This window comes from Hypanus sabinus, chromosome 13 (genome assembly GCF_030144855.1).
Source record: "Hypanus sabinus isolate sHypSab1 chromosome 13, sHypSab1.hap1, whole genome shotgun sequence".
NCBI lineage: Eukaryota > Metazoa > Chordata > Chondrichthyes > Myliobatiformes > Dasyatidae > Hypanus > Hypanus sabinus.
The window spans coordinates 60,555,582-60,579,429 of record NC_082718.1 but is presented as its reverse complement, the minus strand read 5'-3'; the positions used below and the strand labels follow the sequence as shown (position 1 = coordinate 60,579,429).

At 45.5% G+C, this 23,848-nt stretch overlaps 1 protein-coding gene across 3 annotated transcripts in view; it reads left to right on the top strand.

The window, feature by feature from the left end:
• Positions 1 to 23,539, top strand: part of eea1 (early endosome antigen 1) — a 158,759-nt gene extending 135,220 nt beyond the window's left edge. For 2 of the 3 annotated variants that reach the window (XM_059987733.1, XM_059987734.1), the window contains 7 exons: positions 1,354 to 1,539; positions 5,969 to 6,100; positions 7,732 to 7,917; positions 11,076 to 11,314; positions 16,907 to 17,027; positions 18,213 to 18,311; positions 21,665 to 23,539. In XM_059987733.1, the coding sequence (XP_059843716.1) occupies positions 1,354 to 1,539; positions 5,969 to 6,100; positions 7,732 to 7,917; positions 11,076 to 11,314; positions 16,907 to 17,027; positions 18,213 to 18,311; positions 21,665 to 21,787 (1,086 nt within the window). In that variant the 3' untranslated portion in view covers positions 21,788 to 23,539. The remainder of the gene's footprint in view (positions 1 to 1,353; positions 1,540 to 5,968; positions 6,101 to 7,731; positions 7,918 to 11,075; positions 11,315 to 16,906; positions 17,028 to 18,212; positions 18,312 to 21,664) is intronic. The other variant, XM_059987735.1, reaches the window with a different exon arrangement.
• Positions 23,540 to 23,848: the final 309 nt, after the last annotated feature.

Below are 23,848 nucleotides of genomic sequence, written 5' to 3'. Positions count from 1 at the left end.
CAGTCCCTGCCTTGTCCCCATATCCCTTGATTCCCCTATCCATCAGATATCTACCTAGCTCCTTCTTGAAAGCATCCAGAGAATTGGCCTCCACCGTCTTCCGAGGCAGTGCATTCCACACCTCCACAACTCTCTGGGAGAAGAAGTTTTTCCTCAACTGACCTCTTATTCTCAATCCATGCCCTCTGGTACTGGACTCTCCCACCATCTGGAACATATTTCCTGCCTCAATCCTATCAAATCCTTTAATTATCTTAAACGTTTCAATCAGATCCCCTCTCAATCTCTCAATATTCCAGGAGGTCACAAAGAATCTCAGGGTAACATCTAAGGAGCTACAGGCTTCTCTTCATTGGTTAATGTCAGTGTTCATGAGTCTAGCATCGGGCAAACACTGAACAACAATGGTGTGCTTGGCAGGATTGTAAGGAAAAAGCCACTACTCTCCGAGAAGAACATTGCTGCCCGTCTAAAGGTTGCCGAAGACCACATGGATAAGCCAGAGGCCATTGGAGGAATAGCCTTGGAGGGGAAAGAGTTGGGGAAGCAATAGTAATTCAGTAGGATGAACTGTATATCGGGCCAATGGGAGCCACCTGTTCTGTGATTCCCAATCTAATTGATGGTTTCCAGGCTGAATGGTCAACTTCAGCTCCTGAGTGGTCTTGTACACGGGTTTGATTTTGTAGCGGCACAGAGCACAAAGCCAGCCTCTCACCCACCAAGTTACGCCTGCCATCAGGTGCTCACTTAAACTACACTCCTGCGCAAGGTGGCACGGTGCAGAGCGGTTAGTGTGGCACCCTATAGCACCAACAACCTGCGTTCATATTCCTGTCGCAGTCTGTAAGGAGTTTGTACGTTCCCCCCGGACTGTGTGGGTTTCCTCGCGCACTCCAAAGACATACGGGTTTGGGTTAGTAAATTGTGGACGTGCTGTGTGGTGTCAGAACTGTAGTGCCACTTGCAAGCTGCTTACCAGCTGAGTACAAACGGCGCATTTCAATCTATCTATCACAAATGAAGCTGATCTGTAATCCTGTGGGATTAACCAGTACTGTTTTATCCAATCCACACTCTGCTCCTCCCTTACATATGAGGGGCACATGAGAATCTGGGGTACTGGGGGGAAATCCACACAGTCACAGGGAGAACATGTAAACTCCACATCAACAGCACCCGAGGTCAGGATCGGGTGAGGGTCCCTGGTACTGTGAGGCAGTCCTTCTACCTGCTGCACTGTGCTGGCCTTGTTGAAAGTGAGAGCACGTTGCCTCTTGTCTGGTGTGCTGGGTTCCTCCGGCAAGTGCAGGCTGTTTGCAGGTGGTAAGCATGTGGCTTCTTGCCACACAGGCCAAGGAAGAGAAGTTGGTGCTGGCAGAGGAGGAGCTGGTGAGCAGCAGGACCCAGGTGAGCAGCAGCCAGCAGGCGGTGCAGCAGCTGAAGCAAGCCCAGGCCTCGCTGGAGAAGGCCTTGGCCTGCAGCCACGCTGAGGCTGAGGAGACCAAGGGTCGACTGCTACAGGTGGAGAAAGAAAAGGTAAGGGCTTTGTCCCGTCCCAGGGTGTGTATTTTATCATTCCACAATGTAAGGCTATTGAATGGAATTATTGAATGATAGACAAACTCTTGACCTCTCAATCTACCTTATTAACATAGAAGATAGTCGTAAACTCTGCCGGTTCCATCATGGGCATTAGCCTCTCCACCATCGAGGACGTCTTCAAAAGGTGATACCTGAAAAAGATGGCATCCATTTTTAAGGACCCCATCACCCAGAACATGCCCTTTTCATTACTACCATCAAGGAGGAGGTGCTGGACCCTAAATACACCCACCCAACACTTTACGAACACCTTCTTCCCCTCTGCCATCAGATTTCTGAACTATAGCCCATGAACACTACCTTCAATATTTCTGCTCTCTTTTTTAATGTAATTTTATGTATATTTCTCATTGTATGTAATAGTATATTTTATGTATTACATTGTACTGCTGCCACAAAACAACGAATTTCACGACATGACAGTGTTAATAAACCTGATTCTGATTGCCGTGACCTTGCCCCTCATTGCCTGCCTGCCTGCACTGTCTCTGTCACTGTAACACTTCATTCTGCATTCTGTTACTGTTTTCCCTTGTACGGCAGAACTGTGCAAAAGTCTTGGGCACATTTTTTGGTATTGCACTGGACTGTTGCCGCAAAAAAAAACACATTTCATGACATGTGAATGATGATAAACCTGATTCAGCTATGTGTCTCTTTTGTGAACTGAGAGGGGGAAGGGAGCAGGGAGAGGAGAATCATGGTTGAGGAAAGGGGAGGGAGTGGGAAGCACCCGAGAGGCATTCTGTAATGATGAGTTAAGTGATTGTTTGAAATCAAATAACTTTGCCTGGTGTCTCAGGGTGGGGTGTGTCTCTACCAGCCATCCCTGGCACTCCTCCTCTGTCACCTGGCCCACACCCCCTCCCCGGTGGCGCTTTACCCTCGTTGTTCCCAAACAAAGACTCAATGCACTCTGAAGTGAAGTGATATGTGTCGATGACGTTCAAAACAAAGTTGTTTGCTCTGCTTGATACACGTGACAACAATAAACCAATTTTACATTATGAATGGGAAAGAATTTATTTTTCTTTCCCATTCCCACAAATGTTCCTGAGGTTTGATGATTCCTGTCAGTAGATCACATTGCATTAGGGTAGTCCCTTTGACTTAAAACAATATAGGAGGAGGCCATACAGCCCACCTTTTGAATACCTGCTCCCCAGCTGAGCATCCGAATCAGACCTGTGTCCCCTCTCATTTCCCTCATCTCCCCAACTCGCACTTTCCCAGAATCAGGTTTATTATCATAATAATTGGCAGGTCAGCTAGTTTGATCTGCACCCTTAAACTCTGGAGTTCAAAAACAAAAACTTTAAACTTTAAGGGATGCAGACTCAGTGACACTTTAAACACCAGCTCAAAGCCTATTTTTTAACCTTGTTTTGAAATAACATCTTTTTGTTTTTTATTTTCATGTTTGCACTTTAGCCCATTGTAAAGCAATTTGAATGACATTATCTGTATGAAAAGTGCTTGATAAATGTTGTTAGTATCATCATCACTGTCTTATTTGTAGTGAAATGTGTTGTTTTGCAGCACCAGTGCAGTGCAAAGGCATGAAATTACTATGAAGTACAAAATAAATAAATAGCACAAAAATGAGAAAGAATGAGGATCTGTTCATGAATCGTTCAGAAATCTGATGGTGGAGGGAAAGAATCTGTTCCGGAGTATTGAGTGTGTGTCTTCAGGCTCCTGTACCTCCTCCCTGAGAGACCCATCTACTTTTGATTCTTTTTTCCCAAGCCCACACTTCATGGACAGCAGTGAAACAGCCAGCGTGTCTACAGGATGCTGAGATGAAACCCCAGCACCCAGCACCCAGGGGAGAGTGTGCAGATTCCATACTGAGCTCAGTACCTAACCCAGGTCCTCAGAGCAGTTACATCAGCATCGCTACCTACTACACCAGCAGGTCCACATGCCAGATTACAAAAGGAGCCTGATATGTCAGTCACGAGGAAATCTGCAGATGCTGGAAATTCAAACAACACACACAAAATGCTGGTGGAACGCAGCAGGCCAGGCAGCATCTACGCACATCATAGATGCTGCCTGGCCTGCTGCATTCCACCAGCATTTTGTGCGTGTTGTCTGATATGTCAGACTGTCAGTCTATTGCCTTCTCTACATTGGTGACACCCGGCATAAACTGAGGGACCACTTCATCAAGCACCTTCACTCTGTTCGGCACCAAAGGCAGGATCTCTGAGTAGCCACCCATTTAAGTTCGACTTCCCATTCCCATCCTGATGGGACTGCCCATTGCCTTCTCTACTGCCACGGTGAGTCAAAACTCAGGTGGAGGAGCAAAGCCTCATATTCCATTTGGGTAATCCCCAACTTGATGGCGGAAACATCAATTTATCCAACTTCCAGGAATTACTCCATTACACCCTCTCTTTTACCATTCCTCATCCTGTTATCCCCTCACTCCTTCGCTTCTCAGCTGCCCAACACCCCCCTCTGTGCTCCTACTCCTTTCTTATCTCCCAGGGTCTATTGTCCTATCAGATTCCTGCCAGCTTGTACTCCTTCTGTCCCCTTACTTCCTCACTTTCTTATTCTGACTTCTGCCCCTTTCATTTCCAGTCCTGATAAAACATTTCCCTCCATAGATGCTGCTTGACGTGCAGAGTTCCTCCAGCACTTTGGTCCTTGATGGATGTCATCTTCCTGAAACATCGTCTCTCATACACGTCCTCAGTGGTGGAGAGAGTATACGTGAGGCATCGTCTCTCGTACACGTCCCCACTGGTGGTGAAAATGTACATGAGGCATCGTCTCTCGTACACGTCCTCAGTGGCGGAGAGAGTATACGTGAGGCATCGTCTCTCGTACATGTCCTCAGTGGTGGTGAAAATGTACGTGAGGCATCGTCTCTCGTACATGTCCTCAGTGGTGGAGAGGGTATACGTGAGGCATCGTCTCTCGTACACGTCCCCACTGGTGGTGAAAATGTACATGAGGCATCGTCTCTCGTACACGTCCTCAGTGGTGGAGAGAGTATACGTGAGACATCGTCTCTCGTACATGTCCTCAGTGGTGGTGAAAATGTACGTGAGGCATCGTCTCTCGTACACGTCTCCAGTGGTGGAGAGAGTGTACGTGAGGCATCGCCTTTTCTACGTGTCCCCACTAGTGGACAGAGATGTACATGAGGCATTGCCTCTTGTACATGTCCCCAGCAGTGGAGAGAGGTGTACGTGAGGCATCATATTTTGTACATGTCTTCAGTGGTGGAGAGAGCTATAGCCGTGATGGACTTGGTTGAGTAACACACACAAAATGCTGGAGGAACTCAGCAGGGCAGGCAGCATCGATGGAAAAGAGTACAGTTGACGTTTCGGCCTGAGACCTGTCATCAGGACTGGAGAAAAAAAGGTGAGAAGTCAGAGTTAGAATGTGTGGGAAGGAGAGGAAGAAGCACAAGGTGATAGCTAAAACCAGAAAGTAAAGAGCTGGGAAGTTGTTTGGTGAAAGAGATACAGGAGTGGAGAAGGGGGAATCTGATGGGAGGGAACAGAAGGCCATAGAAGAAAGAAAAAGAGGGGGAGGAGCACTGGAGGGAGGCGATGGGTGGGCAAGGAGATAAGGTGAGAGAGGGAAAAAGGGATGGGAAATGGTGCAGAAGAGGAGGTGGGTGTGGGGGCATTACCAGAAGTTTGAGAAATCGATGTTCAACTCATCAGGTTGGAAGCTACCCAAATGGAATATAAGGTGTTGCTCATCTAACCTAAGTGTGTCCTCATCACAACAGTAGAGGAGGCCATGGACTGACATGTTGGAATGAGAGTGGGCAGTCGAATTAAAATGGGTGGCAACCTGGAGGTCCAGCTATTGCTGGTGAATGGAGCATAGGTGTTCAGCGGATCGTATCTATGTCGGGTAGATTGGGAGACTGCTTTGCCAAACACCTACCATCACCCTCTATTTTTTGTCATCCATGTGCCTATCTAACTGTCCGTAATGTATCTGCCTCTGGCAGGATGTTCCACACACCCATCAGTCTCTGTAAATAGAGAAAACAATAAGGAAACTTCCTCTGCCCACCTCCCCCACCAACTTCCTCCAGTCACCTTGAAATTATGCCCCATGATAATAGCCATCAATGTTATGTGAACAGTTTTCAGATTTGAGTTTACAGTTAGAGTCAGTAGTATTTTTAATTCAGAAGCTACCATGAACTATTATTTGAGAGATTTGAAGTCAGAAAGTTGTCCTTCAGTGATTAGCGATGACTAAAAGTTTGCCTTGGAGCTCACTCGCTCTCTCAACTTTGCAGATCTGGTTTTTAAAATTGAAAACAATATTCCATTTTCTCACACTCTCCCCCCATTTCCTCCATGACCCTTAAAAGGCTTTAAAAGAAGAGGAATTAGCAAAAGAAAAACTCCATAGTGAGGAGCTTGAAGGGGCGAGGACGTCATTGAAGCAGCAGCTGAGCAAACTAACAGAGGAGACACGGACCTGCAAGCAAAACTACGAGAAGGTGGGTTGTTCAGTCCGACCACCAGAGCTTCTAAACACTGCGCTGAGCTCGTGACACATTCAGCTAGTAGACATTTGATGGGTTATGAGTTTTCAATGACTGACAGAAGGAATTAGCTTGCAAGTGAGTTGGAATGAAGTTAACTATTCACACCAAGGTTCAGAAAAGGCTGATTAATAACACTGTCCAGAGAGTCTGGAGAACCGGTGACCTCTGCTCAACCTACTTTCCATCCACTTTCAAACAGCCCACTCTACTGTTGGCGGCAGGTTCTCTGTGGTAAGATTTCTGTTTAAACTGACTTAAACTACACACAACCAAATGTTGTTCATTTCTACCTGATCAAATTCTATAAAATCATTTCTTTTTAAAACTCCCATCTTTGTCATCTGCCCTCACCATTTCACCCTCTGACCCTTGGTAATATTCATTTGAACCTAGAACAGTACAGTCCCTTGGGCCCACGGTGTTGTGCTGACCATTTAACCTACTCTAAGATCAATCTAACCCTTTCCTCCTACACAGCCGTCCATATACCAGTCTAAGAGCTGCTTAAATGTCACCGTACCCACCCCGGCAATGTGTACCACGCACGCACCAGCTCTGTTTTTAAAAAAAACTTACCTCTGACATCCTTCCCTATACTTCCCACAAATCACCTTAAAATTGTGCCCCTAGGGGAAAGTCTTTGGTTGTCCATTCGATCTAGCTGCATTATCTTGTACACCTCTATCAACTCATTCCTAGTCTCCCTTCGCTCCAAGGAGAAAAGCCCCAGTTCATGCAATCTACCCTCTTCGCTGCACCCTCTCCCCTACTTGCACTCAACGGCCAGTACGTCCCTCCAGAGGTTTGGTGTTCTGTTTTAGTCGATTCAGTGAAACTCTGCTTCGCTCCACCTGAGCTGTGTCTTTCACAGAACAGTCACCGTTCCTTTCATTTGTAGTATCTATTTATTTTGAATATCAGCTCAAATGTCTCCTCGCTCCTGTTTGTTTGTCTGCATTTAGAAAACACGTGGATCAAGTTCCACCCGTTGATTCCCTATTTCCATTTGTTCTGGCCACAAGTGTGATTCACTTGCTTGTTTGTTTGTTTGTTGATTTGATTGGTAATTGATTGGTTGATACAGCAAGTTCCAACGAACTGCACCGCCCAACGACCTACCTAGTTAACCCGAATGTAATCACAGGACAATTTACAATGACCAGATTGTGGTAGGAAACCCATGGGCTCAATGGAAGTTTGTACAAACATCTTCCATAACAGTCCTTTTGCAACCAGCAAACTCCATCTCAATTATTTACCTGTTTCAGTATGGAGATATACTCTTTAATCTGAAGCCCTAAAGGTGGTGCAGATTTTGGGCTTCCATCTCACCAGGTGAGAAGACCCCATTAATTCTTGCTGCCCCCGTTGAGCTGAGTGGAAAGGCAGCTCAGCATTGGGAAGGTTGGAAAAACCAACAAAGCTCTGTTTCTTGATCTGTCCTCTCCAACTGGAAGGCTGTCCTTTAAACCCCTTGTTTCTGTTGCACTGTGAGGTGTTTGAATGTGTGAATGCAAGAGTGCGCGGAGTGAGGTCGAATGTGTGCAAGGTTGGACGATTGACTGTGTCCTTGTGGTTGGCAGGAACTGACAGGGCTAAGGGAGGCCAAGCAGCTGCTGATCCAGCAGAAACTGGAGGTGCAGGCCAACGTGGACAGCACCAGGCAGATGTTGGAGCAGGAGCAGAAAGACCACCAGCTTACCAAGGCCAAGGTCGACGAGGCTCGGCAGGACCTGGAGAGACAGTGTGCAGAGGCAGAAGCTAAACTGGTTCGTATATGTTAAGTATGGGCAGAGCGAGAACAGCAGATGAGAAAGGTTAAAGGGTTTTAGTGAGTCCTGTTGGCTACAGCGTACACCAGGCAATTTAAAGTGCAGTGTGATGAACTGGGCCTACAGAGATGAGAAAACACGCTTGCTCCCTTGCCTGCACAAAATAGAGAGAGCTTTCAGTGTGTAGGAGCCTCAATCGAATCACAGTGCCATCGGTCAGCTGCATGCGTACTTGCTAATTTCTTGCGATCGATCCAACGCAGTTTAATACTCTCATCTGAGATAGAAAACTGGTACCAAAGTAGGACACTTTTCACTATTTCCTTTAGTTGTTTGACTGGGAGGGGAAGGTTCTCCGAGTGTGATACTGTAAAGGTCTGAGAATTGACAGCTCAGAAATGGGTGGATTATGTCTGGGGAGGATGAGGTGGGTTCAGAGTGCATCTCTCAGCCATTGCAGCCTGTGCCCAGGTTACAAACACCTGACCTATGGACACCCCTATATTAGAACAAACTGCTGCCTATTATTAAATTCATAAGTACAAATGAATGTTCGTTCTGAAAAATTACAGTCCCTTTCCCTCAGGTGTTTAAATATAAAATATCAAAATCTACTGATACAGAACCAATAAGGAGAGCAGGGAGAAGTGTGTAAAGGGGTGCAAAGGAGCATGCCCAACTCATGGTATTTAGGACAGATCCAGAGGAAATTCCTTCGGATGTGGATCTGCAGAACACTCTGTTCCTAAGTGCTTCAGATACCTGAGCAGCAAGGGAGTGGAGGGCTGGGCTGTAACATTGTGCTTGAGTGTTAGCGATGGTCTCATTGAACAGACTTGAGCTTGAGCCACCTCAAACCCTCCCCGTTGTTGGGGCAGTAAAAGGAGAATAGAGCCAGTGAGTGGCCAGAAGGAAATTGACCTTGTTGGAGAACATGTCTGTAGGATTAAATAGGTAGATTCGGAGGGAGAGGAAGATGATTTGGGGGATGGTTCAGGTCTGTTCATTGATTTAAATAGAAGCAAACAAGCCAGTAACGTGAAGCTAAGGCCTGTGGCTACAGGTACAGAGATCCCTGAAAGTGGTGATACAGGTAGACAGGGTATGAAGAAGCTGTTTGGCGTGCTGGCCTTCAACAGCAAGGGCACTGAATCCAGTAGATGGGATGCCATGTTGCAAATGTACAAGGTGCTGGTGAGAGCACTCCTGGAGTATAGTGCTCAGTTCTCATCACGCAGCTATGCTAAAGATATTAAGCTGGGAAGGGTGCAGAAAAGATTCACGAGGGTCTTACTGGGACTAGAGGGCTTGAGTTTTAAGCAGAGGATGGATAGGTGGGACTTCTTCCCTGGAGTGTAGGTGGCTTAGGGTTAACTTAAGTGTATGAAATCACGAGATGCATAGATAAGGGGGATAGTCACAGTCGTTTTCCCAGGGTAGGGGAGCCTAGAACTAGAGGGCATAGGTTTAAGATGAGAAAGGAAAGATTTTAAAGGTATGCTTTCACACTGAGCGTGGTGGGTACATGGAACAAGCTGCCATTTTGACAGGTGCGTGGATAGGAAAGGCCTCGAGGGAAGAGGGTCACATGCCCTCAGGACTCACACCATCAGGCACTACCCCTCAACCATTAGGCTCCTGAACCAAAGGGGATAACTTCACTCGACTTCACTTGCCCCATCATTGAAATGTTCCCACAACCTATGGACTTACTTTCAAGGACTCCTTTTCTCATGTTTTCAATATTTATTGCTTTTTTGTTCATTATTATTATTATTTCTTTTTTTATTTGCACAGATTGTTAACCTTTGCACACTGGTTGAACTCTCAAGTTGGTGTGGTCTTTCATTGAATTTATTATGGATATTATTCTATTATGGACTTAAATGAATCTCAGGGTAATATATGGTGATATGTTGAAATTGTTTAAGACTTGGTGAGTCCTAACTTGGAGAATGTGTGCAGTTTTGGTCATTTGCCTACAGGAAAGATGTAAATAAGATTGAAAGAGTACAGAGAAAATTTACAAGGATGTTGTCAGAACTTGAGGGCCTGGGCTGCAGGGAAAGGTTAAGACTGCATTCCTTAAAATGTAGAGGATTGAGAGGAGTTTTGATAGAGGTATACAAAAATATGAGGGATGTAAATAGGGTAAATACAAACAGGCTATTTTCCTGAGGTTGGGCGAGTTTACAACTAGAGGTCATGGGTTAAGGGTGAAAGGTGAAATATTTAAGGGGAACATGAGGGGGAATTTCTTCACTCAGGGTGGTAAGAGTGTAGAATGAGCTCCCAGCGCAGATGAGTGGACGTGGGGATGATTTCAACATTGAAGAGAAATTTGGATAGGTACGTGGATGAGAGGGATATGGAGGGCTTTGGTCTGGGTGCAAGTCGATGGGACGAGGCAGAGTCATAGTTCAGCACGCACCAGATGGGCCGATGGGCCTGTTTCTGTGCTGAATTGTTCTGTGACTCTGTGAAACTTGGAAAGAAGCTATTCCTGAACCTGGTGGTGTGCGACTTTTCAAAGGGATTCATCCTACATTTGGAAACGGTAGACACATGAGTGCTGTTGAGATGTATTGCGATGGGGTGGGGGGGGCGGGAATGTTCTCTTGTATTGTGAAGACCATCCACAGAAAGTGGTGGATAAAAGTCCTCCCCTGCACTGAGCACATTTACAAGTGGGGGGGGACTGCCACAAGAATGCAGCACCGGTCATCAAGGACCCCCACCATCCAGGTTATGCCCTCTTCTCGCTACTATGATCAGGCAGGAGGTACAGAAGCTATAGGCCCCACTCCATCAGGTTCAGAAACAGTTAGTACCCTTCAACCATCAGACTCCTGAACTAGCGTGGATAACTTCCCTCACCTTAACTCTAAACTGATTCCACAGACTACAGATTCACTAAAAAGGCCTTTACAACTCATGCTCTCAGTATTATTTAACATTTTGGTTCCTTTTGTCTGTTGGTTGTTTGTCAGTCTTTATTTATAGTTTTTATAAATTCTTTATTCTTTTGTTTTTTATTTTCCTGTAAATGCGTGTAAGAAAATGAATCTCAGGGTTGTATATGGTGGCATATGCATACTTTGATAATAAATTTACTTTGACTTAGTGTGTGAACCTTTCCCGTTGCCTCAATACAGCAACAGGAACTGAAGGAGAAGGAGGAACAGTGCAAGAGGCAGGAGGAGGCCGAGGTGAAGCATAACATGCAGATCACGGCGCTCAATGAGAACATGGTCACGCTGAAGAAGGAGTGGCAGAGCAGCCAGCGGCGGGTGAGCGAGCTGGAGAAACAGATGGATGACCTGCGGGGCGAGATCGCTGTGCTGGAAGCTACCGTGCAGCACAACCAGGAGGAGAGGAGAGCCCTGCTGGAAAGGTTGGTTTGTGGCCGCTCCACCTTCACAGCTGGCTTTGTTATTGATAGCAACCATCTTCCCTTCAGCGCAAAAGCAGCGCAGGTAGAGGGGCCAGTGTGCTGAGTAGCAAGTTTAAATCCCGTTACAGTCGTTGGGGTGCTTAACAAAGTAGTAACAATAATGATGACACTACTGGACTCTCTGAATCTGCTAAGCATGGAAAAATATGAACACGAGATTTTGCAGATGCTGGAAGTCCAGAGGAACACACACACAATGCTGGAGTTCTCAGCAGCTCAGGCAGCATCTATAGCAGGGAGTAAGCAGTCAATGTGTCAGGCCAGGATCCTGATGGATGTTTTCACTGGGGTTTCAGCCCAAAACATTGACTGTTTATTCCTCTCCTCAGCTACCTGACCTGCTGAGTTCCTCCAGCATTTTATGTGCACTACGGGAAGGAAATTTGCTGGATTTATCCAGAATCAGAGTCAGGTTTATGATCTTTGACATGTGTTGTGAAATTTCCTGTTTTGGGGCAGCAAAAACATGAACATTATTGTAAGTTACAAAGTAAATAAATAGCACAAAAGAGGAATGATTTGGTAGTGTTCTTGGGTTCCTGGACCACTCAGAAATCTGATGGCAGAGAGGAAGAAGCTGCTTTAGAATGTTGTGTGTGGGTCTTCAGGTTCCTGTACCCCTTATCTGCTGGTAACAAGAGAGGGCATATCCCAGGCAGTGAGGGTTTGTAGTGATGGATGCCATCTTCTTGACGCACTGCCTCTTGAAGATGTCCCGTGATGGGGCTGGCGGAGACTACAGTTCTCTGCGGCCTCTTGCGATCCTGTGCACTGGTTCTCCATGTCAGGCAGTGACACTCTCCACCGTGCATCTGTTGAAATTTGCAAGAGTCTTCGGTGACGTACCAAATCTCCGCAGACTCCTAACGAAGTGCGTACAGTCAGTGGTGAGGCCTGAAGAAGTGTTGAACAGAGAGACATCGGGGTTTAAATCCACAGTTTGCTGAGAGTGGCAACACAGGTGGGTAGATAGGGTGATGAAAGAGGAGATGGCACACTGGCCTTTGTAGATTGGGGCACAGGACACAAGAGTCGGGATAATGTCTTGCGTTTTACAAAACTATGATTTGACCACAGTTGGCGTATTATGTGTGGTTCTGGCCAGTGCAGTCTCAGAAGGATATGATTGATCTGGAGAGAGTGCAGAGGAGATTCACCAGTGTGGTGCCTGTTTCTGAGACCTTGAGCAATGGGCAGAGTTTGGATAGGCTGGGTTTGGAGTGAAGGAGGCTGAGGATTGATCTGATAGATGTGTATAAGTATTCTTGATTGGTAAGGGTAATAAGGTTTATGGGGAGAAGGTGGGAGATGGGATTGAGAAAAAATAATCAACCGTGATTGAATGATGGAGCAGACTCGATGGGCCAAGTAGCCTAATACTGCTCCCATATCTTATGGTCTTACAAGATGATGAGAGGCAAAGATTGGGTAGCTGGTCAGAATCTGTTTCCCATGGTATATATATCATAAAAAGGAGAACGTAGTTTTAAGACAACAAGATATAGGAGCAGAATTTCACCATTTTGGTCCATTGAGTCTGCTCTGCCATTCCATCATGGCTGATTTATTATCTCCGAGAGGAGCATTCCATCTGTTATATTGGCCAGACGTATACATGGGCATTGATTTTTAAAGGGACAATGGAGAAACTAATGCTGAAGCATGGTGGTTAAAGAGGTATCACCTCGACTTGCAGAATGAATGTGTTGCTATTGGAGAGGTACTGTTGTCTCTGTGTGTTGTATGGTCTGCAGCCTGGCCAACTTTATTGAAATGGTGTGTTGGAGAGTCTCTCACACTTTAAATTCCTTGGTGTTATCTGTCCTAGGACCGGCAAGTAAGTGCCTTCACTAAGAAGGTACAACAGTGCCTCGACTTCCTTAGGATTACGGAGATACGACATGTCACCTAAAAATTTATAGATTTATAATTTGATAGGTGCAATTGCGTCATGGCCTGGTATGGAAGTACCAATGCCCAGGAACAGAAAATTCTACAAAAAGTATTGGATACAGCCCAGATTATTACAGGGAAAATCTCTCCCCGACATTGAGCACATCTACGAGGAGCACTGCCAGAAGAAAGCAGCGTCCATCAACAAGGACCCCCACCATCCAGGCCATGCTTTCTTCTCTCTACTACTATTGAGCAGGAGATACAGGAGCTTTTAGGTCCCATACAACAAGGTCAGGAAAAGTTACTACCCCAGGCTCCTGAACGAGAGTGGGTAACTTCACTCACCTCAACACTGAACTGATTCCACAACTATACACTCACGTTCGAAGACTCTACAACTCGTGTTCCATTCTTCTGGTAAGATGGCAGTGGTCTTGATCGCAACTGCCTCTCTGTGTCAAACCAATGGTGTAATTGTTCATTTTTTAATGTCTTTTTCCTGATTACAAGACACTGCTGGATTGCTAGATAGTGATGGAGCTGGACTTGTTGTCTACCACGTTGTCATCTGTTACAGCCACCCAGACATCAGAGATGGTGAGCAATGGTCCAACAGATGGTGCAAATGATTGTCAGATGTTTTTCTTGTGATCGCAAGACCCTGTTGGACATTGGTAATGTAGAATACTGCCAGTCCAGTTCACATTCATTGGCGAGACCGATAACAGGGGAGTTGCGTGGCCTACGTTGTTGTAAAGGCCAGGCCCTCTTGGCAGCTGTACAGGGGAGGAGATGCCGGTCAGTGCAGAAAGGTGCAGAGACACAGCAGATACACTGGAGATCGTGCTCAGTTGAGGTCTGGATCCTCCTGTCTGTGTTCCCCTCCAGAATTCGCATGGTGAAGACCAGCTGGATTCTGATCTGCTGTGGCTGCACTAGCACGCGATGAGGAACTGCTACGTACTTGGTGTTGCATAAATGTGCCTCCAGGACATCATCCCATGCCCCTCAGGGACCTGGGCTATATTATTTGTTTTGTGACTGTTTTTCTGCTAATGTAGCCTTATGCTGTGTGAGACTGTTGCTACTGTGTTTTGCATTATCAAGGGCTTGAGATTCTGCATGAAGCCATCTCCAAACGAGAAACAGTTCTTCCCAACACATTTCAGATCATAGTCAGGGACTTCAACCAGGCTTGTTTGAAGGAAATCCTGCCCAATTGCCATCAGCATAGAACCTGTAGCACCAGAGATCCCAGCACACTAGACCATTGTTACACTACGATAAGAAATACCGACTGCTTCAAGCCCGGACCACATTTCGCTAAATCCGATCACCTGGCTGTTCTCCAACGTGCATACAGACAGAGGCTAAAGAGCAAAGCGCCTGAGATTAGGACAATAAAGAGGTGGCTGTGGGAGACAGAGGGAAGTATAGCTTTGAGTGGGTGGAATGGGACATGTTCAAGAACTGATCTGAAATCTGAATGAATGGTTGTCACAGACTTTATTAAAGCAGTTGTAGACAAATGTGTCCTCACAAAATCATTCAGGGTCTTCCCCAGCCAGAAGATCTGGATGAACCATGAGACCTGCAATCTGCTGAGGGCATTCAAGTCCAGTGACCAAGAGATCCGGGTGCGATCTCTGGAAAGCCATCTCACAGATGAAGTGGCAATTCCGTACTAAACTTGAATCAACAAAGGATGCTCAGTAGTTGTGGCAGAGCATGAATGCTGTCACCTTTTATAAAGTGAAGTCAAGCAATGTAGGCAACAGCAGGGTTTCACTCCCAGAGGAGCTCACTCTGACCATCAAAACATGCAGGGACCATCGCAAGCTCCCACAGCCCCCTATGATCCTGTGATTTCAGTACAAGCAGCCTTCAGGAGGGTGAACCCACAAAATGCATCTGGCCCAGACTGCGTTCTTGGCCAAGTACTGAAAAACTATGCTGATCAACTGGCTGGAGTGTTCACTGACTTCTCCTCTCACTTTGGCAGTCTGAGAAACCCATCTGCTTCAAGCAGACTTCAATTATACTGGTGCCTAAGAAGAACATGGTGACCTGCTTCAATGACTATCGTTCAGTAACACTTACATTCACAGGGATGAAGTGCTTTGAGGCTGGTGATAAAATATACCAACTCCTGCCTGAGAAGTGACTTGGATCCACTCCAATTTGCCTACTGGAGCAACAGGTCCACAGCAGATGCCATTTCATTGGCTCTTCACTCAGCCCTGGAACATCTGGACAGTGAAGATGTATACATCAGGATACTCTTTATTGATTACAGCTCGGCATTCAATATCATCATACCCTTAAAACTAATTAATAAGCTTCAAGAACTTGGTCTCAATACCTCCTTGTGCAATTGGATCCCCGATTTCCTTACTTTCAGACCCCAGTCAGTTCGGATTGGCAACATCTCCTCCACAGTCTCCATCAGAACCGGTGCACCCAAAGGCTGTGTGCTTAGCCCCCTGCTCTACTCGTTTTACACTTATGACTGTGTGGCTGAGCACAGCTCCAATGTCATTTTCAAGTTTGATGACAACAACACTCTCGCAGGCCGAATCAAAGGTGGTGAGGAATCAGTGTATATGAGGGAGATTGAAAACCTGGCTGTGTGGTGGCATAACTACAACCTCTTACTCAATGTCAGCAAGACCAAGGAGCTGATTATTGAAGCACCAATGTCACTGAACCACAAAAAGTAGTGGATTTGGCCCAGTCCATCACAGGTAAATCTCTCCCCACCATTGAGCACATCTACACAAAGCACTGTCACAGGAAAGCAGCATCCATCATCAAGGACCCCACCACCAAGGTCATGCTCTCTTCTCACTGCTACCATTGGTAAGAAGGTAAAGGAGTCTCAGGACTCACACCACCAGCTTCAGGAACAGTTACCACCCCTCAACTATCAGACTTCTGAACCAGTGGGGATAACTTCACCTAACTTCACTTGCCCCATCACTGAAATGTTCCCATAACCTATGGACTCATTTTAAAGGGCTCTTCATCTCATGTTCTCAATATTTATTGCTTACTGTATTTATTTATTGTTATTATTTCTTTCGTTTTGTATTTGTAGTTGTCTTTTGCACACTGGTTGAATGCCATAGCTGGTGCAGTCTTTCATTGATTGTATTATTCTATTATGGATTTATTGAGTATGCCTGCAGGACAATGAGTCTCAGGGTTGCATGGTGACATATGTTTACTTTGATTTTAATTTACTTTGAACTTTGAATCTTGACTCTAGAAGAATACTGTTTTGTTTGTCTGCATTCGTATGGTTGAATGACAACTAAACTTGAACTTGAATGTTCTCAGTATTTTTACATTTTGTAATTGCACAATGTGTCTTTTGCACATTGGTTGTTTGACGATCTTTGTGTATAGTTTTGCATAAATTCTATTGTATTCCTTTAAATGCCTGCCAGAAATTGAATGTTACGGGGTAGTGTATGGTGACATAGGCATACAGGTAGTCCCTGACGTACATACAAATCCGACTTAAAGACGGACTGGGGAACAGAACTCATTTGTAACCCGGGGACTGCCTGTACTTTGTTAATACATTTATGTTAGCTTTCACTGTGTTCCCAACGATTTTCCTTTGTCGACCAGGTGCCTCATGAGTGAAGGAGAAATGGAGAAGCTGCAGGGGAAGGTGCTGGACCTGAGGCGGAAGCTGGATGACACCACAGCTGCTATGCAGGAGCTGGGCAGGGAGAACCAGGCACTCCAGGTAACCTGCAAGAACCACTGGACCTAGTTCACACCTTGGGCAAAAAGAGTAAGAGAAGTCTGTATGGAGTAACAGTACAAGCCTGCATGCAGGCTCAGAGGGATGTGGCTCTGCATGAAATCAGGTGTGAAAAGCTTGTCTTGCATACTGTCGATACACAGTGCATTAGACTAGAGCAAGGTAAAACAAGAATAGAATGCAGAACAAACTGGTGCAGTGTAGGGGAAGTGCAGTTCAGTTAGACAGTAAGGTGCAAGATCATAACGAGGTAGACTGTGAGTTCAAGAGTCAATCTTCTTATACTAGGGAACTATTTAATTATATCTGTGGGGTAGAAGCCATCCTTGAGCCTAGTGGTACATGCTCTCTAGCTGTTGTGTCTTCTGCCTGATAGAAAAGGGCAGAACATCTGGGGTGAGTGGGCCCTTTGGATATTCTGGCTGCTATACAGAGGCAACGAGAGGTGTAGACAGAGGGGCCTGGTTTCTGTGATGTATGGAGCACTGCCCACAGCTCTCTGCAGCGTCCTGTGGTCATGGGCAGAGCATTTGTCATACCAAGCCGTGTAGAATGCTTTCTTATGGTGCATTGATAAAAATTGGTGAGGGTAGACAGGGCCGTGCCCATTTGTTTTTAGCATCCTGGCGAGGTAGAGGAGTTGGCGAGTTTTCTTTGCCAAGGCGTCTACATATTTCCATAAATACTGATAGGAGTTTAAAAAATATAAATAAGTCACTCTGGAGCCAGAACTGCTGATCCCCTTGTGACCTTCAGATTCTGTGTATCGGGTTGGTCCCTCAGTAAATCCATTTTGTACCCCGAGGGTCACTTTGAGCCTGGCCAGCACATGACTGATTTAGTTCCCAGGTACAGAGGAGATGTCAGGGGTAAGCTTTCTACTCAAGAGAGTGGTGAGTGCATGGAATGGGTTGCCAGCAACAGTGGTGGAGGCGGATACAATAGGGTCTTTTAAAAGACTTTTAGATAGGTACATGGAGCTTAGTAAAATAGAAGGCTGTAGGTAAGCCTAGTAATTTCTAAGGTCGGGACATGTTCGGCACAACTTTGTTGGCCGAAGGGCCTGTATTGTGCTGTAGGTTTTCTATGTGTAGAAGAGTGTGTGTAACAAATAAATTAAAAATTTCTTTCAAGGACAGAATAATGATTTCCTCTGTGTTGCGGTAGATTAAGCACACGCAGGCGCTGAATAGGAAGTGGACTGAAGATACCGAGGTGATGAACTGCATGTCCTGTGGAAAAGGATTCTCAGTCACTGTACGAAAGGTAGGATCTCGCTGCTTTGAGTCCTTGTACCGCCTTGTGCTTGTTGCCCTGATCTGAGTCCTTGTACCACCTTGTGCCCGTTGCCCTGATCTGAGTCCTTGTACCACCTTATGTTCGTTGGCCTGATCTGAGTCCTTGTACCACCTTGTGCCCATTGCCCTGATATGAGTCCTTGTACCACCTTGTGCTCGTTGCCCTGATCTGAGTCCTTGTACCACCTTGTGCTCGTTGCCCTGATCTGAGCCCTTGTACCACCTTGTGTTCGTTGCCCTGATCTGAGTCCTTGTACCACCTTATGTTCGTTGGCCTGATCTGAGCCCTTGTACCACCTTGTGTTCGTTGCCCTGATCTGAGTCCTTGTACCACCTTGTGTTCGTTGCCCTGATCTGAGCCCTTGTACCACCTTGTGCTCGTTGCCCTGATCTGAGTCCTTGTACCACCTTGTGCTTGTTGCCTGATCAGTGATCTGGTTCCATATTCCCATATCTCTCCCTTTCTGTCATGCCCTTCACCCCATCGTTGGTCTCGTATTTGCCGCCTGTGCCCCACCCACACGTCTCCCTTGGCGTCAAAAATCTCAATCATATCACCCATTGTTTTGTGTACTCTATGCAGTACAGATCTAGTGGTTGTAACCGCACCAGGTAACGAGCTCTTGTAATGTCCTTTATGCCGGACTAGTGCATTCTCCTCCAAGTCTGATGTACCTATATAGTGGGGTCATAGCTCACTACGGTACAGAAACATGCCTTGCGATCCATCTAGTATGTGTCAAACTATTCTGCCTAATCCCATTGATCTGCACCTGGACCGTAGCACTCCATATCTCCCAGCCAGACACTTACCCAAACACCTCTTAAATGTTGAAATCAAACCCACACCCAACACTTCTGCCAGCACCTTGTTCCCACATTCACCACCTTCTGAGTGAAGATATTCCCCCCAGCCCCCCTTAAGTACTTCACCCTTAACCCATGACCTCTAGTTGTAGTCTCACTCAACCTCGGTGGAAAAAGTCTTTGCATTTACCCTATATATACCCTTCATAATTTTCTGTACCTCTATCAAATCTTCCCTGATTCTTCTAAACTCCAGGGAATAAAATCTTAACTTATTCATCCTCTCCCTATAACTCAGGTGCTCAAGTTGAAGCAACATCCCTGTAAATTTTCTCCACACTTTTTCAATCTTACGGATATCTCTCCCAATGTATTGTTAATCGCTGGGCTATTCCTCACCTCTACCATTTTCCCTGCCGTTCCTTTGGGACGTGGTTTGTGGTGGGAGAGATGATGTATGTTTGAGCCCAAGTACTTATAACCATAACCACTGGTGTACTTTAATTAGTTCAGTATTTGCTCTGAATCTGATTCCTGCTCTAGTCGTGACTGACATTGGAGCAGCATGCAGTGTCGGTCACTGATGAGAAGCAGGAGTTGTACAGTGGTTGCTCAGCTCTCTCCCTTCCCTTTCTCCACGAGGCTCGTGGATCGGTGTTCTCCCCCACCGTGATGTACGTGTGGGCAGCAGCGGAGGATGTTGTGGATGCAGCTACTTCAGAAGATCGGGTGCAAGTGCTCTTGGAGTAAAGGAATGATTGTGATATTAACATCCACATCTGTGTTGCTGGGACAGTGCATGCTGCCTCTCCATTTTGCAATCAGAATCAGGTTTATTATCACTGACATGTCATTAAATTAGATTTCCGTGGCAGCAGTACAGTGCAATATGTAAAAAATTAGAATAAGTTACAATGCGAAGTATATAAAAAATAAATTAGTGCAAAAGGGAGGAAACTATTGAAGTAATATTCATTGTCCATTTGATAAGTCTGATGGCGGAGGGGAAGAAGCTGTTCCTAAAGCACTCTCTTCAGGCTCCTGCAGCTCCTTTCTGATGGTGGCAATGAGAAGAGGGCATGCCCTCACCTTTGGAAGATGGGGAGGCTGGGTTTACAGCCCTCTGTGCAGCTTTCTCGACCCAGTGCAGTGGCCCCTCCATACCAAACAGTCATGTAACTAGTTAGAATGCTGCCCATGCTGCATCTGTAGATATTTGCTAGAAACTTCCTTGACATACCAAATCTGCTCAAACTCCTAATGAAATAAAGCATGTCTGCTTCATAACTGCCTCCATATGTTGGGATCAGAATAGATCTTCAGAGACAGTGGTACTGAAGAACTTAAAGCCAGTGGTGTACACTCTTGTCTCCTTTGCCCTCCAGTTTATGAGGTGACATTTCAGTCTCTCAAGCCTGCCGTCTGCCTTCCTGTTGTTATGGTTAGTCTGTAATGTCACTTTGTCTGGGAGGCACCGTGACGCTGACTTGTGATGTCACAGTTCAAGGCAGGCTTGAGTTTAGCATTCCATCCCTTTTGGTCTGTGCTTCCCCCACTCACTTTCCTACCTGAGGGAAGTTTCTGTTAATCCATCATAAATACCCCGTATTAAATCACCCTTTGATTTTGTTGCACCAGTTGTCCCAGGCACATTACTTGTACGCAGTGCACTTGAGCCTTTTGATTGAGGGGTGGGGTGGTGGGGGCACAGTTGATCCCTACTCCATTCTTTTCCACACTTGCTGCATTTGTCTTTGTGAGCACAACTCAAGGAAATTGCAGGAGCTGGCTAAGTGGTCCCTCAAGCCTGTCTGGCCATTCCAATATCATCATGGCTGATCTCTGCTGTCCTCAAATCCTCTTCTGGGCCAGTTTCCCATAACCCTCAATTCCTCAATCTTTAATATATTTATCGATTGTGCCTCAAAGATATGTAATGATCTGATCTTCATCACCCTCCATGAGAAAATGCTTCTGTGCACCTCAATTTTAAGAAGTGACAGGTACTGTAGTTATTTCCTTAAACAGTGTAACTGCCCCCACTAGTGAAACATCCCAACATCAACCCTGTCAAGTCACTGGGTGAATTTAAGGCAGAGATCGATAGGTTCTTGATTAGCCAGGGCAACAAAGGGTATGGGGAAAAGGCAGGGGAGTGATTGGATCAGCCCATGACTGAATGGTGGAGCAGACTCAATGGGCCAAATAGCCTACTGCTGTTCCCTTCTCTGAAAGCAAGATGTGCAGATGCCTGCCAGTGAGAGTTTATTATCCACAGTACGGTAGCTAGTGATTGAGAGGATTTGCAGGTGTTGGAGGAGAAAAATGGGGCAGCCTACACCCCTGTACTGAAGAGTTCTGTACTTCTTGGCAGTGTTGAGGGGTGTGGAAGTGGAGGAGAGATGGGCTGAATTCCAGGTGCCCTATGACGTTCATCCCTCACGTGACAGTGGGTGGATGGAGCAAATCTGTCTGTTGTGATTCACTGAGAACTCCATTTCTTTCCCTTTACAGCACCACTGTAGAAACTGCGGAAACATTTTCTGTGCCGACTGTTCTGCCAAGAATGCCTTGACCCCCTCCTCGAAGAAGCCCGTGCGAGTCTGTGACACGTGTTACAATGAACTGCAGGGATGAGTGGCCCTGAGACTGCAAGTCTACACGTCCTCCCCTTGTATTCACACACACTTTGTACTTTTAATGATGGATGTATATTGAAGGCGTGATAAGCCCTGGCTACGACAGGTAGTTGCTATCATTTGGGAGTCTTTTGTATTGCTGGTTCTTGGTTCACTTTCACAGCATTTGCACATGGAGTTGATGAAATTAGGAGTTCAACAGCGATTATAGATCCTGTCTGATTTAACTGGGCCTGATCTGTAACAGGTTGTCAGTCTCCGGAGGTGGAAGTCCTTTAACCCAGCAGAGACCATGAATACATACTGAGCATGGTCACTATAACAGAGACCATGAGCAATACATACTGATTGCACTGAGAAATCCAATGTAAAACCATTTCACAAACTTGGGTCACTTTGTACAAAGTTTTGGGCAAAGTAGATACTTTGATTCTATGCTCCATGATGTGCCAATGGGGAACGTTCCCTTTGGGACTGAATAACAATGAGGAATCCTAGTCTGCTCCCTTGTTCAGAGGTGATATCTAGCACATCAGCTGCTCACCCATGATGTGATTTAGAGCTACTTCGTTGCTTAGTTCCTTTGTGCAACTGATGTCAACTGGTTTTGAATGGCACCTAATCACTTTTGTTATGATTTTGCTCTTACTGTTTTATAAGTAGATCACAATTCCAGCTACTTGAGGGAAATGGTGCCTATTTCATTCCTGTTGGACACTATGCATCGGGACAGGTTGTAGACGAACACTTGCAGTACCATTTAACCGGCTGGGGTTAGCTCTTTGCTGGGTCTGATTCACTGGCTGCCTGTGGCTAAACAGGGGCAGCCACTGTTCACAGAGCCAGCACTGATCTGTAGCGGGTAGTGGCCTTGCACAGGAGATGCCCATCTATCTCCTCAAACTGCCCCCCAAAACACTGGAATTCAGCTCTTCATAACACTGTCACCATTTCAAGTCCAATCCCTTGTCTGTGTCCCTTGGCCTCGTGTTACAGTATTAAATGCTGCCTGAAATTGAATATGTGCTGCTTTCTCTAGGCTTTTCTCCTGAGATTCACATAACAGCCAATACTGATTGATTAAAAACATTATCCAAATACTAATACTTGATATTTTCCTTACTTCAGTCATAAGTCATATATTAGTATGCACAGTTGTTTAATTATTAACTTGTACAAACCCTGCTACCTTCAAAGCCTTCCAATTAAAATTTAATTTTTTATAAGTTAAAGTTTTAATAGGACTTGATCAGTGCACCTTGCCAAAAGAAATCTCTGTTAAATCCACGAGACCTTCCCACAAGGGGAGAGTCGTGTTGCTGTACACAGACGTTGCATATCCAGTTTGGTTCAGTGATCCATCCCTCTGTTACAAAGCTCTTCTGTTAGTAGTTGAGTAATCTCCAGAGAGACTGATCACACTGACACTGGATGCTGATAGGCTCTGCTGTGATACCTGCATGAAACGTCCATTACAGAAACCAGTAGCTTTCAAGCTTGTTTTAAACAAAATGATGTGAATAATAAGCAATTGTGTACAAAGATTCTATTAACTTCAGTACTATCATGTCAACTTGTGTATAGTAAATTCAAAGGTTTAATTCTCACTATTGGATGAAGATCATGTAATCTGTTTATAGTAAAAATGTTAATTTGAGCGGTGCCACTTCACAATTAAATTTATTGTTTAGTAAAACAGCATCTTCTAGATTTTTTAAATATATAAAGTATCTAATATCCTCTCCAAAAATGTGTTTCTTCTCCTCCGCACTTTTGACAGAGGGTCTTCAACAGGAAAAAATGATTCTTCATCTGTCTCCTGATGAAGGGTTTCGGCCCGAAACGTCGTCACTACCTCCTTCCATAGATGCTGTCTGGCCTGCTGAGTTCTGCCAGCATTTTGTGTTTTTTATTTTCTTCATCAGACCTGCTGAGTGTTTTTTAAATTTCATTTCTTGGTTTTGCAGATATTTTAATCTTTCAACACATGATATAAAGTTGATATGGAAACTATAATACAGTAATGGATTTTGTAGCTAACGATTGTGTGGTATGGGGG